Here is an 18,422-nt window from a genome sequence, read left to right as displayed (position 1 = left end):
CAGGTGGTCTTTAAATTTATCATTTACATTCAATACTTTTTAGCAAGTTGAAATATAAAATGCAGACTGGCGAACCAAGACTCATTATATATAGTAATATAAACTTTTTGACGTAAGAGAGCCAAAACTTGTATATAAAGAGACACCTCCGAGGCTCCAACCCTCAACTTACAGCCCAATCTACATAGCTCTGTTCATTAATTCTCTCTCGCTCAGTTGCTCCAATCAAGGTCAGCTATATTTATTTATATGAATGTTTTAGCACTAAGATCTTATATAAAGTACGTTTTGTTATTGTAACGAGCATGTTATTAAAAACTGTAGAACAAGAAATATGTCCATGACAGTTATTATATATTAGATAGTACGTGGGTTTGATGCTAGATATTGACTATGAAACCCTTCTTGTACAGCTCAAGATTGACATCCACCCGAGATGACCGAAAGGTTGGCCGCAAGAGGGATCATGATAAACAAATATAATTGGGATGACGGTCCTGACCATGATGACGTAACAAAGATATATATAGGACTTGGAGAGAAAGGCATACGTTATATTTATTGTGACTATGTCAAGAGTGGAATACAGAAAGAAGGATCATTCCATGGTTTGATGTATCGTGGTTGCACAATGCACACAGATGGTATGGCTTGACAAATTTAAAACTAATTTCTTTGTGTTCACTATGGAGAATGCTGATCAGTTTCTGAATTTTTGTTTAAACAAATTTGATGCAGTTTGAGATTGACCATCTAAGAAATGAACACCTAGAATCTGTTGATGGTTACTACGCTGAGCCTGTTGGTATTACAGCACTTCAATTCAAAACAAATTTCAGGACTTCTGAACTCTTTGGATTTAAAGAAAAGGGTACTAAGTTTACGCTGGCAGTCACAGGGAAGAAGATAATTGGACTTCACGGGTCTGATCGTTCTCATGTTTGCTCTCTTGGAGCATATTTAACTTGGATCACTCCTATAAGACTGGATGAGAAAGGACGTAAGGGAGGCAAAGAGTGGGATGATGGATCAGACCATGACAATGTATCAAAGATTCATGTACGAGGTGGTTTTGAAGGCATTCAGTTCATCAAGTTTGACTATGTCAAGGATAGAAAAGTGCTAGAAAATGGGTCCACCCATGGTGTCTCTAGCAGAGGTTTCACACAGACAGTATGTATTCAAGTATATATATTAACCTTATTTTGAATGTTGTAAGTTTTGTTTTTGATTTCCCAAATTTTTAAACTTTTGCAGTTTGAGATTAACCATCGCAATGACGAATATCTAGTATCTGTGGAGGGTTACTACTACGATGTGTCTGGAGTCATTCAAGGACTTCAATTCAAAACTAACATGCAGACATTTGATATTATGGGGTATGAAAAGGGTAGGAAGTTTACACTTGAAGCCAGTGGATATAAGATAATTGGGTTTCATGGATATGCAGGGAAGAACCTAAACTCTCTTGGAGTATATTTCACAACTCAAACTCCTAATAAATTGAAATGCCAAGGTCTAACTAAAGGTTTATTCTGGGACGATGGCTCTAATAATGATGGCATAAGAAAGGTCTACGTCGATGATACAAGGGACTGGAACATAAAGTGTATCAGGCTGGAGTACGTTAATAACGGCAAAGTGGAAAAGACTCATCGTCGGTATTATGTTGAAAACGAAAAAGAGGTCACAATACGATTCCCTTTTAATTAAGTCGTCTAAATATAATGAATATTCTTAGACCGTGCATAGATAAATATACTATATTGTTTTGATTGCAGTTTGTGCTGGACTATCCAAATGAACTGATCACATCTGTGGAAGGGACTATGAGTACTGATTCCGATACAGATATTCGGTCGTTGACAATCAAAACTGTAAGAGTTTTAACTTCTTGAACCGATTGAGAATGCTTATCTTTTGTGTTTGTTATTGTTTGTAGAAGAAGAAAAGAGAAGCAGAAAGAAGAGAAGACGACACACGATTTACAAGTTCCCAAGGTCAATGTGACCAAGTTACGTCTTGGTGAGCTTACAAACCAGCTCACAAGGTTTTATAGAATGTTGATAACCGATTACAAGGTAAACCCAAGAAGTAACACATAGCCTATAAAACCGAGTAAAGAAGAAGGTGAGTTCTCTCTTTCTCCTAATCTCTGTAAATCTCTCCAACCTTGTAATGCTCACTCTTATCTTAGCCGCAACCTCACTCTTTACCTATATATATATATCCTGATGATGCACCCTTGCCAGGTCGTAAACTTAGGTGAATCAAACCTTATCCTTGCCAGCGTAACAAAGGACACCGTACGCTTCAGCAACAGGACAAGAACAGAGTGTTGACTGGCTTCATCCTACCGTTACAGAGAAAGTCCTAGAACATGGGCCTTTCTTTCATCCAAGGCCCAATAGGCTTGTCTCTGGCCCATCACGCGGAACTGGACCGAATCTCACATTCTCCACCTCGATCTTTTTCCGACATAACACCCGAAGAACATCTCTTTTGTCCTTTCGGATCCTTCGACACTTCAGTCGAAGCCCTAGCTCGCTCCGAGCTAGATTCAGTGTCTGAGTACTCTCAGATCACTCCTACCATCCTCAAACTTCTGTACTGGTACTGATTTGGTGAGGATGTCGGCTGGATTGATCTTGGTATCAATCTTAGTCACAACCAGATCTCCTTCTGCAATCACATCTCTGATGAAGTGATACCGTATCTGGATGTGCTTCATCCTCTCATGGAAGACATTGTTCTTGGCTAAGCAGATGGCGCTTTGTGAATCGCAGAAGATCTCTGTAGTCTTCTGAGGAAATCTCAACTCACTGGTAATTCTCTTAAGCCATAAAACTTCCTTTGCCGCCTCTGCTAGTGCCATGTATTCGGCTTCTATCGATGACATAGCTACAATCTTTTGCAGGCCAGATCGCCAACTCATTGTGTTACCTTCGACTTGGAAAGCATAGCTGGTGATTGACCTTCTTCTGTCCAGGTCAGTCGCGTAATCACTGTCGCAGAATCCTACTACTTCAAACTCGTTAGATCTTCTGAAAGTTAACTGACAGTCTGAACTTGTACTTAGATACCTTAGTATCCAATTAACTGCTTCCCAATGTTGTGAGTTAGGAGAGCTCATAAACCGACTAACCAGGCCAACAACATGAGCAATGTCTGGTCACGACCAAACCATTGCGTACATAATGCTTCCCACAGCGCTTGAATAAGGTACGCCTCTCATCTTGAACTCCATTTCTGGTTTGTCTTCTGTAGAGGTACTAGAGAGTTTGAAATGACATCCCATCGGAATCTGAACTGGATAAGAATTGGTTACACCAAAACCTCTTAGAATCTTTTCAATGTAGTCCTTTTGAGACAGAATCAGAGTCCTTTTCTTTCTATCTCTGATGATGTCCATCCCCAAAATTCTTTTTGCTGGTCCCAAATCCTTCATATCAAACTCGGTGCTTAGCATTTCTTTAACCTTTTTGATTTCTTCAAGTTCTTTAGCCGCCACAAGCATATTATCCACATAGAGCAGTAACTATATATACTCTTCTTTCCCATAACACTTAAAGTAAACACACGGATCATATTCACTTCTGATGAATCCCTGATCCTTCATGAATCTATCAAACCTCAAATTCCACTGTCTTGGAGACTGTTTCAAACCGTAGAGAGACTTCTGGAGCAAACACACTTTGTTATTTCCTTGATTATATCCTTCTGGTTGTTCCATAAGAATCATTTTCTCAAGTTTTCCGTGCAAGAAAGTTGTCTTGACATCTAACTGTTCCAGTTCTAGATCTCTGTTGACAACAATCGATAGCATCCGTCTGATGGTGGTGTGTTTGACTACCGGAGAGAAGACCTCATTGTAATCAATCCCTTCGACCTGAGCATATCCCTTCGCCACCAATTATGCCTTGAACCTTGGTTCTTCTACTCCCTTTACTCCTGGTTTTAGTTTGAACACCCATTTGCACCCTATAACCTTCTGTCCTTCTGGTCTTTCAATCAGTCTCCAAGTCTGATTCTTATCATGTGAGGCCATCTCTTCATCAGCTCCTCCACTCCATTCTTCCTTATGTTTGCTCTCCATGGCTTCCTGAAAAGTCTTTGGTTCTTCAATCTCAATTAGTTCTGCCATGGTAAGAGCATAAGCTGCCACATCACAATCATTGAATCTGCTTGGTGGTTTGATAACTCTTCTTTCTCTATCTCTGGTCAGAAGATAGGTTTCTAAGTTTGACGGTGATCTTGTTAACTCAAGTCCTTTACTTGAATCCTTCTTAGCTTCTGTCTCATGATGAGCTCCACCTCCAGCTGAAGATTCACCCTGTTCCCTTGACACTTCACCTTCTCGGATTTCTTCTGATAAGACAACATCAACCTTTTCCTTTCCTGTCGATTCCTTTCTTATCACATCCTTGTAAAGGGTGTTTTCCCAGAATGTGACATCTCTGCTTATGCCACATTTCCTTTCCTCTTGACTCCATATCGTGTAGCCTTTAACTCCTTGTGGGTATCCCATGAAGATTCCTTTCTTAGCCCTAGGCTTAAGTTTTCCTTGATCCACATGGTAGTACACCAAACATCCAAACCTCTTCATATGATCATAGTCTGGTTTTGACCCTGTCCAAACTTGCTCAGGCACTTCAAAATTTAGAGGAGTGGATGGTGTTATGTTTATCATATACACCACAGTTGATGTTGCTTCTGCCCAAAACGTCTCGTTTAAGCCGGTTTCACTCAATAAGCTCCTGAACTTCTCTAGTATGGTTCTGTTTAGTCTCTCTGCAATTCCGTTTTGTTGAGGGGTGTATGGACACGTCTTGTGCCTCTGAATACCAAGAGCCTTGCAGTGATCTTCGAACAATCTGTTGCACTACTCTAGGCTGTTGTCGGTTCTTAAGGTCTTAAGCTTCTTTCCACTCTGATTTTCAACATACGCTTTCCACTCCACAAACTTGTTGAATGCTTCATCTTTAGTTCTTAAGAAATAGATCCATACCTTTCTTGAGAAGTCATCTACAAACGAAATGTAGTACTGACATTTTGACAAGCTTGGGGTGACATTTGGAGATCGCCAAAGGTCTAAGTGAACATACTCCAACTTGTCCTTTGATGTATGTTTTCCAGTTTTGTAGGATAGCTTGTGACATTTTCCCAAAATGCAATGCTCACACTCTTTTAATTCCGAGATGTCTTTGGTATTGATCATCTCCTTCTTAGCCAGTAGTTGTAAACTCTTCTCACTTAAGTGTCCTAACCTGCTATGCCAAAGCATAGTCTTATCTCCACCCTTGATTGCTGCATTTGCCTGCTCAATTACTGCTTTTCCATCTAGGATATAGAGAGTATCCTTATAGTCACCTGCTAGTGCTTCTTTTTCTCCACTGAAAACTATCAATCTGAAATCTCTTGACTGAAACCGACAACCTTGTGACTCCAGTTGTCCAAGAGATATCAGATTTCTCTTAGCAGTTGGTGAGTATCTGACCTTTGTTAGAATGACAATGGTATTGTCATAGTTAACAATCTTAACTTTCCCTATAGCCGTGATCTCGCAGTAAGAATCATTTCCCATTAAGATCTTCCCCCCGTCTATCTCTTCTAGATCATACATTAAATCCTTTATGTATGTTAAATGATATGAGCAGCCTGAATCAAGAATCCACCCGCTTCGCACTTGTGTTTCTGAAGCAGTTAACACCATAGGCTCCGAGTCAATACCTTGTCCAACACCAGCTTCCGCTTGGCCTTTCTTCGGACAATCCTTCTCAAAATGTCCCTCAGCTCCACAAACCCAACATGTCTTCTTGGTTTTAACCTTCTCCTTTCCTTTGTTTTGTTGTTTCGCTTTGGCATTTCCTTTCTTCTCAAACTTTGGTTTCTGCTGAACAAAGAGACCTTCACCGCTTGTCTTTGTTAAGTAGTTACCTTTTTGTTTCAGTTCTGTTTCTACTGAGTAGGCTGACTGAACTATCTCCATTAGAGTGATAGTTTCTTTTCCTCCTCTGTACTTCAACGTATGAACCAGCTGTGCAAAATGTGATGGTAGACTGTTCAGAAGAATAACAGACTGAACCTCATCATTTAGCTTCACCTCAAGACTTGCCAAATCTGAAACGAGTTTATTAAACACGTCCAGATTCTTGTCTAAGTTCTTGTCTTCATCCATTCTGAAGCTGTAAAACCGCTGCTTTAGATAGAATCGGTTTGGCAGTGATTTGTCTTGATATTGTGACTCTAACTCATCCCACATCCCTTGTGCTGACTTGTTCTTCATTATCTTCCTTAACACCATATCAGTCATGCTCATACCTATCAGATTTCTGACCCTTCTATCCTTAGCTATTCACTTTGGGTCTGACTCATCTTCTTTCTCTATCCCAGATGTTTCTTCGATCTTTAAAACTGATAGTAGACCGAATAACTCAAGTTGTCCCAACATCCGATGCTTCCATATGGAGAAATCACCTTCCCCATCAAACTTATCCACTTCAAACTTACTATGAGTGGGTTCCATCTATCCTACCTTGACTAGATTTAATCAGAACCTAGCTAGTGAAGATAACCGAACAACACCCTCACAGAACCAACCTTAAACAACCCGACTCACAACCAGATATGCAACTAGAGTTCCAGAACACCTTTCTAGACTCAGAAACCAAGTAAGGATCCTATACTTGCTGAATCTAGACCTTCCGACTCCTTTAGGTTAAGACAGAAAACAATACCTTTTATTCTTGAAACCGTAGCTCTGATACCACTTGTAAGAGTTTTAACTTCTTGAACCGATTGAGAATGCTTATCTTTTGTGTTTGTTGTTGTTTGTAGAAGAAGAAAAGAGAAGCAGAAAGAAGAGAAGACGACACACGATTTACAAGTTCCCAAGGTCAATGTGACTAAGGTACGTCTTGGTGAGCTTTCAAACCAGCTCACAAGGTTTTATAGAATGTTGATAACCGATTACAAGGTAAACCCAGAAAGTAAAGCCTATAGAACCGAGTAAAGAAGAAGGTGAGTTCTCTCTTTCTCTCAATCTCTGTAAATTTCTCCAACCTTGTAATGCTCACTCTTATCTTAGCCGCAACCTCACTCTTTACCTATATATATATATATATATCCTGATGATGCACCCTTGCTAGGTGGTAAACTTAGGTGTCAAACCTTATCCTTGCCAGCGTAACAAAGGACACCGTACGCTTCAGCAACAGGAAAAGAACAGAGTGTTGACTGGCTTCATTCGACCGTTACAGAGAAAGTCCTAGAACATGGGCCTTTCTTTCATCCAAGGCCCAATAGGCTTGTCTCTGGCCCATCACGCGGAACTGGACCGAATCTCACAAAAACATCAAAAGGTAGAACCATTTCGTTTGATAGAAAGTCTGATGATGTTACCAAATTTGTACTTGAGAAGAAAGGTAATGCTATTGTTGGGTTCTATGGATGGGCTGGATCTGCTAACCTTAAAGATCTTGGAGCATATTATCGTCCATTTCCTACTCCTCCTGATGAAAATATACTAGAGAAGCAAAGGGTGGAGATGGAGGAGCTTCTTGGGATGATGGTGTTAGAAGGATCTACATTAGACTTAGCCAGAACGCTGTTTCCTTCATCAAGTTTATTTACTACAAAAACGACCAACTGGTCTTCGGAGAGGATCATGGGAACAAGACCCAAATTGGAATCCAAGAGGTCATTGATTCAACTTCCCTAATTTCAAATCTGTGATTGATTTATTACTACTCTTAACTCTTCCTTTATTTCTTATGCAGTTTGAGCTGAATTATCCAAGTGAATATATCACAACAGTGGAGGGTACTTATGATAATAAATCCGGAGTTATCACCATGCTTAAGTTCAAGACCAATAAACAAACCTCTCCACCTTTTGGACTCGTTACAACATCTGGCTTCATACTCCAAAAGGCTGATCACAAGATCGTTGGTTTCCATGGAAAATCCAGCAACATGCTTCATCAAATCGGAGTCCACCTAAGTCTGATCATCTGACTTATGTTTTACTCCCACCACACGTCCACACGTTTGTCTCCTATGTTAATTTAAGCGACAATCTCATGTAATAAGACAAAATTTTATTTCTTCTAAGAATAATCTCATGTAATAAGACAAATCTTATGTTTTACTCCCACCACACGCCCACACGTAGGTCATTCTCGTTACACTCATTTAATGTTTGGTTCAGAAAATTTACAAACTTTGTTTGACCTATAATCTATACACACATATATGTAGCTTTAGGCAATGAGTGTTACAGAGTAAAGTAGTTAGTGTTTCTACTTACTTTTAGAAAAAGAACGACACAGATTTCTTATGCAGTTTCTTTGTGGAGCGAGATTTCGTAAGCGCATCCGCATATTTAATCAGCTCTTTTTTCCCGTTTTGATCGGATTCCAAACAATTTTCTTCTCCATAAGTGAAAGAGTCTGCTGCTTCGCTCTTACGACGCAGCATCTTAATGTGATTCTTGAAGTCCTCTTCCTCGTTTCTGCCAAGCATCAACATTTGGAAGTCCATTGACTGTGTTGTTCTAAGCTGCTGCCTAGGAGTTGAGTGAACACCTGTGTTTGAGCTGCTCGGTTCTGAAGAACCAGCTCTCTTCTTACGGTCTGGAGTACTATCTTTACCGTGTAAAATCTTCATCAACTTATGCATAAGCTTCTTCTTCCCTGACTTTTTTGTTTTTGTCGCAAACAAAGTGTCAACAGAAGAATCATCTAAAAACATTGAGTCAGTGATCATTGATGACTCTTCCTGGGAAGACGACCATCGATCATAATCAGTATTATCTTCTTCATGCCCTTCGCTATGTGCGTACTCGAGGATCAGCTGCTTAGCTTTCACTTCTGAAGTAGGACTTAGAGTAGTACTAAGATCCCTAGCAACAGTTTTACCCGGAGGAGGCTGGTAAGTCCTTAGCTCATATCTTAAACAAGCGTTTATCCATCTGAGATAAACAAGCTCCTCGAGGTCAGTGCATCGATCCCCTTGAAGCTGCTCCACTTCCTTTTTCAGCTCTTCGTTTTCACTCCTCAAACGGTTACCATCTTCTCGTAATGTCTCAATCTACAAACATACAAAAAATTCGGAAACATGATTCAACATTTTGAGGCAACTGCAAGAATTTGAGGATGTAAATTCGAAACATACCTCTTCCGGGTCCTCAAGCTTTGAATTTGCTATGATTTGAACAGACTCCAGCTTCTCAGCAAGTTCGAAATTCTCAAACTGTAATTTCATGTTGGAATCCTGAAGCTCGTTGATCTCACCTTCCAAATCCCTTAACCTCTGCATCATCTTATCAGCTTCCGGATCAGGTAAAATAGCTTTGATCTCTTCTTCTTGAAGCCTCATCACTCGTTCCTTAAGTGACAAAATCTGCTCTACGTGTTGTTGGGTATTAACGTTCAGTTTCTTCTTAAGAACATGAACCTCAGACTTAGCCTTATCCAGCTCCAACAAAAATTTAAAATGCTCAGAACACTGAGCCTTGAGTTTCTCGTTCTCGGCTTGCAAAGACTTGATCTTGAGATTGAAAACTTTAGTCTCCATCTGGTTTAGTTTCAATCTACTTCTCAGTTCCATTGCAATCTTTTGCTGCTCCTTGAGGCTGTAGTATTCTAACAACTTATCCTCAAGACACCTCTCTCTCTCACGGAGCGCTCTCACCGTGTTCCTCAACCGGTTAATCTCATTCTCATGATCAGCTTCCTCTTCGCTCGGAAATGCTAACGGAACAGTTATATCCGACCGCGGCGTTTCACAGTCATCAGAGACCAACAAATCTAACTTTTTCACTTCCTCTTCAAACTCCGGTAATAAAAACACATCTTTTTCATCAAGATCACATTCCTTTCGTGGCGATAAACAAACTACAGTCTCTTCATTACTCTTCTTAGAGTCAACATCTCCTCTCTACCGACCAAACAAAAAACAGAAGCAGATCAAAATTTCAGTAACAGCAAACACTATTGACCACAACTAAATGTAACTAAACAAACCAGAGGCCAAATGAACAATCTACAGATTATAAATCACAAGGCTATAAATAGTAACTTCCACCACAAACTATATTATACTTACATCATTGGATCTGTTGGAACAGTCACTGTATCCCTTATCTGAAAATTCAACAAAACACTCTTTACGAATTAGACTCATTGACTGCATAAATCAATCAAAATGGTATATACAAAGACAGAAACACAAACCAGAAGATTGAGGTGAAAGAGGAGGCAGAGTGGGTCCGATTCTTTTTGTATTCTTTCTAAATCGAGAAAAGAAAAATCCAGCAAAAGATACGGCGAGAGCTGCTCCTAATTGAAGCACAAACAGGTTTATGTCTCTTTTGCATTTGGTAATGATCATGACTGCCAACTAAAAAACCCACCGTCCCCAAAAATAATTAACAATTGGAAGAAGGAGATTATTAGATCATATCTCTTCTTCTTCTTCCTCTGCCTCCATCTGCAAAAAGTTGAGATTTTTAATCAAAAAACAAAACCTTTGATGATGGGATCAAATAACCCACCAAGGATCAACAGTAATCTACTCATTACAGAAACTAAAGAGCTGATCAAATAGAAAAAAGTTTGGATTTTGTTTTTCTCCCTTTCCTTTTAGATTGATTGAAAAAAAAAACACAACTTTGGGAAGAAAACCCAACAAACAAAAAAAATCAAATCTTTGTCTTATTTAGAAACTGAAGTCAAAACACAAAAGTAACCGAAGTGAACAACATATTAAATTCAAGGAAACTCATCAGAAACGCCATTAAACAACAACATAAACTGGTAATTATGTTTTTCTTTTTGTTTTCTCGAGGTAAGTTTGGTTAGCAGATACGAGAGGTTCTAGGTGCAATTAAGAGAAAGAGAGAACAAAAAAAGGTTTTTGATTCTTTTGAGTGGGTGGGTATATATCGTGGTCCGATGATTAACCACGGAATGTGATGTTGAGAAAGCAGAGATATTGATTTTGATTTGATGGCGAGAATTTTGATGAGTTGGAGAAATATTGAACAGAGGATGGGTTGATGAAGTCGATCACGAAACATCGCCAGATGCATATTTGGGGTATCATTTAATAATTTTTTAATTTATTTCATATAGACCGGCTCTTTATTGTGTTGTTGTGTGTGACTCAGTTTTGTATCGCTGTGTGTTTATTATTAAATTAAATTTGATATTACTACTATACTACTACTAAAGAATAAAAGATGCATGTCAGTGTCATTAACTCGTGCGACATGTTCATTAGTCAACAAAAAACTATTAGAAGAGAACAAGAACAATTTAGATTGATGACCCAAATCCAAGTCCATGTGTAGTTAATCTGGCCCAACAAAAATTCAGCCCATGTCAAAAGCTATGAACCTTTTCAGTTTAACTCCAACGTTATGCATGTTGAAGACACCATGATGAGGTTTACTGACTATGTAGTACATGACGTTTAAAAAATACCCACAGTGGCCGGGTTTCTTGTTAAGGATGGTGGAGACTGAAGTATCCGAGTGAATGTCTTCTTCCGTCAAAGGATATATGAAACTGGCCGTTGGTTGGAGTTTGATGTTTGTGTTTCACTCAGTCTCCTGTATCCAAAATATTCGGACCGAAGCAAAAGAAATGGCGAACGAAATGAGCCCTTGCCTCCTAGGTTTCGTTAGTGGTTGCATAATGATACTGGTGAAAGATAGATCATGAGAAGTTTATTCTTCAATAACGTCTCCTTTAATCCTATATCCTAGCCTCCTAGATAAGAACTTGTGCATGGCACAAGTGAATTTAATGTTATATAATTATATCTTGTGCATCAGTGCATGGCATGTAACCATAGAATGTTTGACCACAATATTAGCTATTCAAATGGTTTTAACTCATCGTTCTGTGATGCATCCGATATTCCGGTGCCATGAGCTCCCTAAGAATAGCTTGGAAAGGATCTAGAAGATTCATCTATATGATCAAAGAGAGAGTGTTAATATATTCTAGAGATCTTTATATATATATTTACGATTCTATAAACTATATTAGGCTAATTCATTCCCTAAGTTTATCTACCATATAAAATCATTTTCACGAGAGCAATAACATATTATGTCAATTTTAGTCTCTCATTTTACCAAAAATAATTTAGTCTCTCATCACATTATCATTGTATCATAGCATGTTACGTTCAACTTTTGATCTAACGATCAAACTCCTACATTTCATTTTTTCTCTCTCTACTTTTTAAACCTACATGTTTCTATTAAGTTCATCGAAAATGCAAAATTCTTCTTCTTTTTTTTTCCAAACTTTGTGTTGTAAAAGTTTAGTTGTATTGATCGTGAGTAAAAGTTTAGTTGTATTGATCGTGAGTAAAAGTTTAGTTGTATTGTAAAACTTGCTCTCGACCATGACTCCATGAGTCAAGTCAGAAGTTAGAAATTTTTTTGTTGCGCATTGTGGATTGCAGGAAAGACCGCTAAAGTGAAAATTAAGATTATGATCCCACAATCTCTTGTGTTAAAGTAGTTAGCAATGAAGCTCTCCTACTCAAAGCATCAGCCACCTTATTAAGAGCACCTGACTTATGTTGGATTATGAAAGGAAATTTCTGCAGGAAACTAACCCAACGAGCATGCATTTTGTTAATCACCTTTTGGCTGTGAAGAAACTTCAAAGCTTGGTGGTCAGTGAACAAGATGAGCTCTCTTTGAATCAAATAATGCTCCCACTGTCTTAGGGCTCTAAATACTGCATAGAACTCTTGATCATAGGTGCTCCACTTCTGTCGAGCTTCACTCAGTTTCTCGCTGAAGAAAGCTATTGGTCGTTTTTCTTGAGACAAAACAGCACCTATTCCCACTCCACTAGCATCACATTCAATTTGGAACACTTTGTCAAAATCAGGCAATGCTAGAACTGGTGCAGTACATAGCTTTTCTTTGATTAAATCAAAACTTTTTTCTTGCTCAAGACCCCATTGAAACTTTCCTTTCTTAAAACACTCAGTAATAGGAGAAGTAATAGTACTGAAATCTCTTATAAATCTCATATAGAAGATAGCAAGACCATGAAAGTTGCGTACATCACTTACTGATTTTGGGACAGGCCAATCCCTAATAGCTTTCACTTTATCTTCGTCAACATGAATTCCTTCTTCTCCAACAACAAAACCCAAGAAGAGCAACTTATTGGTGCTGAATGTACATTTTTTCAGATTAATGTACAACTTATTCTCTTCTAAGACCCGCAACACCTGTCTCACATGCTCCAAATGATCTTCTTTTGTTTTACTGTAGATCAGAATATCATCAAAATAAACCACCGCAAAAGAACCTGTAAACGGACGAAGAACTTGGTTCATTAGCCACATGAAAGTACTAGGGGCGTTTCACAGCCCAAATGGCATCACCAGCCACTCATACAATCCATCTTTGCTCTTAAAAGCTGTCTTCCATTCATCTCCAGGCCTAATTCGAATCTGATGGTATCCACTGCGAAGATCTATCTTAGAAAAGACCTTAGAACCAGTTAACTCGTCAAGCATGTCGTCCAATCTAGGAATAGGGAAACGATACTTGATAGTTATCTTGTTGATAGCTCTGCTATCTACACACATCCACCATTGATTTCCTTTCTTAGAAACAAGAAGGACTGTCACTGCACAAGGACTCATACTCTCACGAATGAACCCTTTCCTTAACAGATCTTCAATTTGTTCCCTTAAAATCTCATTTTCTTTAGGACTCATACGGTAATGGGGAAGGTTTGGTAAGCTTGATCCTGGAATAAGATCAATCTGATGTTGAATGTTACGCATAGGAGGTAGTTCTTGTGGTAACTCATCTGCAATCAACTCCTTAAAATCTTGTAGAATCTCTAGTATTTCTCTTGGAGTTGTTACTTCTTCTGTTACCACACTCATCAACCCTTTAATCACCACCGGACAAATACATTCAGTTTATTTTATTGCTTCACCAAGCTCCCTTTCATTATCCGTCAATACCAAGAAGTTAGAATTTTTCTTCCTTGAATTCTGATCAAGGTGTGAAACAGGAGCCATAGCAATCTTGTGCCCATTCCATGAAAACATTAACACGTTATCTCTTCCTCGATATGTAATGTCATTATCGTACTGCCAAGGACGTCCAAGTATGATATGACAAACATCCATGTCAAGAACATCACACAATACCTCTTCTTTGTAATGTTTTCCAATGGAGATCGGAACCTTACAAGACAATGTTACTCGATATCGAGAGCCTTTACTCACCCATCCTAAAGCATATGGCTTCTCAAGTGGCGTTGTGGGTAACTTCAGATATTCAACCAGTTTATGAGAAACTAGGTTTTCTGTGCTACCATTATCCACGATCAAGTTGCAAACTTTGTCGTTAATTGAACACCTTGTTCTGAACAATTTTTTTCGCTGTCCTTCTTCCTTAGATGATAACAAGACCCTTTCAAGTACAATGTTTATCATCTCATTCGATTCTTCTTCAACAAATTCAACACCTGCATATTCATCCTCTTCTTCATTCTCTTCTTCCTCCTCTAGCAAAGCTGTAGTTCTCCTACTCGGACAAACATTTGATTTGTGACCTTGTCCTTAACAGCGGAAACACTTGTCGATGGATGGTCTCGCATATGTGTTACTTTGCTTTTGGATTTGTGCTTTATTCTGCTGAGCATTATTAGAACCATTGTTAGAACTTCCAGAGCCTTTGTTCCCAAGGTTAGTATCCTTTATTACTGCACTCTTCTCTTTATCTCCTATTGATTCAAGATTATTCTGAGGTGAATATCTTCTGAAGGAAGTGAAATTGCGAGGAGATTTCTCTATTAACTCAGCTTTCAAAGCTAGACTAGAAGCTTCCTGCACCGTCCATACAGTTTGTAAACGCATCTTCTCTTGAATATAACTCTTTAACCCACTGATGTATCTTGCCACTTTCTGATTTTCTGTCTCTCCAAGATCATTGCGCTCAGAAAATCGCAGAAACTCTGCTGTAAACTCTGTCACAGTCCTTTTTCCTTGAACACATTCAATATACATCTTATAGAGAATCTGTTCATAGTCCTCTGGTAAAAACCTGTCCATCATGAGCTGTTTCATCCGCCTCCATGTCTTGACTGGTCCCTTCCTTTGTTTTTGCCTCTGAATAACAAGTTTGTCCCACCACACAGCAGCAGTACTCTTCAGCCTAATGGCCACCATCTTAACTTGCTTGTTTTCAGGGACACCCATGATTTCAAAGAACCTATCAACACTTATTTGCCAATCTAGAAAATCTTCAACACCCATAGTTCCATAGAACAATGGAATGTCAGCCTTTACGCGGTAGTCATGATTATTTTGTCGATTTCTTTGCTCAACTTCATCCTCCACAGCTTCGTCTTCATCAGAACTTGAACTTTCATTCATAACAGCATGATTGTTGTCTACCCTTGGGATTACTCTTCCTCTGTTTCTATGCTGATTCACGTTAAGTCCTTGTTCTCCTTCTCTGTTTCTTTGCTGATTTGCGTTGTTGAAGTTGTTTCTAAGCTCAATTGTCAAATTGGTCATCTGGTCGGTCAAATCAGTTAGAGCCGAGGTAATAGCCTCGGTAAAACCCTGCAAGTCTTCTTTGGTCACAGATTGATCCCCCATAGCTGATCAAGCCTTGAAAAAGAGACAGGAGAAAGCCTGCTCTGATACCACTTGACGCAGTCGGAAACTCTAGGATTAGCAAGCACTAAACCTAGTTAGAAATCAAGTTCTCAAGCGTGAACTTGATTATTAGGAATTCTGGAAATACACCAGATTAGAAAGAAAACTCTCTCTGCTTTTATTAACTAGAATGCAAAAACTGTTTTTCCAATAACCTAAGCTCTCTCTATATATAGAGAAGAAACTTAAAACATAAAATAGAAAACTCTAAACAGAAATAGAAAACTAACATAAGTAATTATCAAAAGAAAAGTAAAATTCACTAGATCCTTCCTACGTCAAAAACCTTATTTGATTTGTTTTAACTGTTTTTTGGAACATTGACATCGAATTTATTAGTTTACCTGAACTAACATCATGTATAAACATAAGCTAATTAATAGATCTACCACACATGACACAACATAACATCAATTGTATAAGTCAACAATATTAATAAGTTATAATGTTACACAGTTATCAAAAACAATTCCTTTAATTTCACACTCAACAAAATTTAAATCTACATGATCGTTCTCGTCAACGTTCTTTAAGAAATGGTATATTAAGAACTTGAAAAGGTGAAAACGTACAAAATGAGAAACATTACTATAATTTATCATATGCCACTAGCTATATATACTAGTAATTTTCATATGTCAAAGAGCCAGAACTATGTGTATAAATAAGCAATCTCCAGCACCCAAGCTTCTTCATCAATCACCACAGCAAAACGATCATGTTTATCTTCTATATTTTTCTTTTTCTCTCCTCAGCCATTATAGGTAAGTAAGCTCTCCTTGTCCACATTGTTGAATTTATACCATATTAATGTTCAAGCTTCAAAACATGCACAATTCCTTCATGAATTCAAATTTTATGTTGAAAGATTCGACTGGGTTTGCAAAGGCCCAGAAGTTGGATGCAGTTGGTGGGAAGGGAGGCAAGCAATGGGATGATGGAGCAGACCATGACAATGTAGCAAAAGTTTATATACGAGGTGGTCTTGAAGGCATACAATACATCAAAATTGATTATGTCAAAGACGGACAATCTATAAGTGGATCCATCCATGGTGTTTCGGGTAGCGGTTTCACAGAGACGGTATATATATTTTATATATAAATCTAATTCCAGTGGATAATGAAACTCAAACTTACTTGGATCTTATTATGTCATGGATCCCCATCTCACTTATATAGCTTTTTGTGTACTGTGTCTACAAAATCTTTACTAATGTACGTAATTCATATATTTGTTCGCATGCAGTTTGAGATTGATTATTTGAACAGTGAATATATTGTATCTGTTGATGGCTACTACGACAAAACCGGTGGGATGCAAGCACTTGTAATCAAAACCAACCGGAAGACTTCAGAGGTGATTGGATATTCAAAGGGTACCACTAAGTTTTCACTAGGTGGAGTCAATGGCAAGATGATGATCGGATTCCATGGATCCGCTGGGAAAGTCTTAAACTCCATTGGAGCATATTTAACAACAGCTCCTCCTACCAAGTCAGAACTCGTAGGTGGTCTAACCGGAGGCGAACCTTGGGATGATGGTCCTAATTATGATGGCGTGAGAAAGGTATCTGTTACTTACATTAGCACGCTTATAAGGAGTATCAATGTCGACTACGAAAAGGACGGCCAAGTTGTAACATGTTACCATGGGATGAAGAATGGAGATACAGAGGAGGTAGCAAATCATTTTTAACTCTTAACATAATATTCTTAAATTGCTGATATTAATATATAAGCCAAACACTCTATATGTACATATATAGATTATATTAGATTTTAATTTTTATTATTATTTCAATCTAGGTTTACTAACATTTGTTTTTCTATATTGCAGTTTGTGGTAGACTATCCAAATGAATATTTGATATCAGTGGAGGGTACCTACAACATAATCCCCGATGATAACGTTTTGGTCATTAGGTCGTTGATTTTCAAAACATCAAAAGGGAGAATCTCTCCCACGTATGGGTTTGTGTCAGGCACCAAATTTGTGTTGGAGAGCCAAGGTAATGCTATTGTTGGATTCTATGGGCGGGATGGTGGTGCTTTCGACGCTATCGGGGTTTACTTCTCTCCGATTCCATCGTAATTCAAAACTATAAACGATATAAAAAAATAAGGTTCGATGGATGAAAATAGTCACGAACTTCACTCTCGTTTCATTATGTTGCCTTAAGGCTCACGTATTACGTACTACCATGTTTCTTTAATTTTAGTAGTCTATTCCGAGTTTGAATCTCTTGTAATAAAACAAGGTTTAATTATTAAACCTCTATTTCAGTATTTTAAAATAAAAGATAATACAGTTAATTATAATTCTGAATTAGATCCAAACAAAACTTTCTCATTTTCAAGCTCCAACCATGGCACCTTTGCCGCAACGTGTTTGACGTGATCTTTCTCTTTGTGGGTAAGGGCGGATGTAGTATAGAGTATGGACCAACGTGATCACATTACATGAACCCGGCCGTGACGCCTAACTTTTTTTGTTCCTAAAGTAATTATTGTAAGCTCGTTAGAGCATCTCCAATACACCCCACTTGATCCTCCGTTGGAGGTCGTCTTACAATACTCCTACTCCACTATATAAAATAATTAAAATATGATCCGGAGAAGATAAGAATCAGCTCTAAATATTTTTAGATTCGTTCCGGAGATTGGTACCGGAGACTCTCATGAATGAACGTTTCAGTGT

General features: G+C 38.4%; 3 protein-coding genes and 1 pseudogene across 3 annotated transcripts; 3 read left to right on the top strand and 1 right to left on the bottom strand.

The window, feature by feature from the left end:
* The first annotated feature begins 170 nt into the window (after positions 1-170).
* On the top strand, positions 171-8,168 carry LOC104778131 (jacalin-related lectin 43-like). Its single transcript, XM_019243942.2, has 10 exons — positions 171-230; positions 414-644; positions 739-1,173; positions 1,258-1,686; positions 1,782-2,130; positions 2,253-2,825; positions 2,918-2,989; positions 3,124-3,222; positions 6,838-7,698; positions 7,779-8,168. Exons 2-5 carry the CDS (start codon positions 642-644, stop codon positions 1,896-1,898), a joined length of 984 nt encoding a protein of 327 aa, XP_019099487.1. The 5' UTR covers positions 171-230; positions 414-641; the 3' UTR covers positions 1,899-2,130; positions 2,253-2,825; positions 2,918-2,989; positions 3,124-3,222; positions 6,838-7,698; positions 7,779-8,168.
* Positions 6,956-8,015, top strand: LOC147947814 (jacalin-related lectin 43 pseudogene; annotated as a pseudogene).
* LOC104778130 (protein CHUP1, chloroplastic) lies at positions 8,084-11,206 on the bottom strand. The gene is made up of 4 exons (XM_010502496.3): positions 10,235-11,206; positions 10,107-10,144; positions 9,174-9,938; positions 8,084-9,089 (listed from the first exon to the last, which is right to left on the bottom strand). Exons 1-4 carry the CDS (start codon positions 10,389-10,391, stop codon positions 8,310-8,312), a joined length of 1,740 nt encoding a protein of 579 aa, XP_010500798.1. The 5' UTR covers positions 10,392-11,206; the 3' UTR covers positions 8,084-8,309.
* A 5,171-nt stretch (positions 11,207-16,377) lies between these two features.
* LOC104778129 (jacalin-related lectin 10) lies at positions 16,378-18,043 on the top strand. The gene is made up of 4 exons (XM_010502495.2): positions 16,378-16,486; positions 16,591-16,805; positions 16,971-17,402; positions 17,562-18,043. Exons 1-4 carry the CDS (start codon positions 16,441-16,443, stop codon positions 17,814-17,816), a joined length of 948 nt encoding a protein of 315 aa, XP_010500797.2. The 5' UTR covers positions 16,378-16,440; the 3' UTR covers positions 17,817-18,043.
* Positions 18,044-18,422: the final 379 nt, after the last annotated feature.

Source organism: Camelina sativa, chromosome 3, assembly GCF_030686135.1.
Source record: "Camelina sativa cultivar CO46 ecotype springtype chromosome 3, ASM3068613v1".
Lineage (NCBI taxonomy): Eukaryota > Viridiplantae > Streptophyta > Magnoliopsida > Brassicales > Brassicaceae > Camelina > Camelina sativa.
Note: the sequence above shows the minus strand (reverse complement) of the source record. Positions and strands in the feature narration are given on the sequence as shown.

Coding starts and splice junctions, on each gene's coding strand:
- LOC104778130 (XM_010502496.3), bottom strand. CDS start 10,391: ATGATCATTACCAAATGCAAAAGAGACATAAACCTGTTTGTGCTTCAA. Junction 10,145..10,234: donor TCTTTCACCTCAATCTTCTG/GTTTGTGTTTCT, acceptor TTGAATTTTCAG/ATAAGGGATACAGTGACTGT. Junction 9,939..10,106: donor GTTCCAACAGATCCAATGAT/GTAAGTATAATA, acceptor TTTGGTCGGTAG/AGAGGAGATGTTGACTCTAA.
- LOC104778129 (XM_010502495.2), top strand. CDS start 16,441: ATGTTTATCTTCTATATTTTTCTTTTTCTCTCCTCAGCCATTATAG. Junction 16,487..16,590: donor TCTCTCCTCAGCCATTATAG/GTAAGTAAGCTC, acceptor TTATGTTGAAAG/ATTCGACTGGGTTTGCAAAG. Junction 17,403..17,561: donor AGAATGGAGATACAGAGGAG/GTAGCAAATCAT, acceptor TCTATATTGCAG/TTTGTGGTAGACTATCCAAA.
- LOC104778131 (XM_019243942.2), top strand. Junction 1,174..1,257: donor GCAGAGGTTTCACACAGACA/GTATGTATTCAA, acceptor AAACTTTTGCAG/TTTGAGATTAACCATCGCAA. Junction 1,687..1,781: donor ATGTTGAAAACGAAAAAGAG/GTCACAATACGA, acceptor TTTTGATTGCAG/TTTGTGCTGGACTATCCAAA.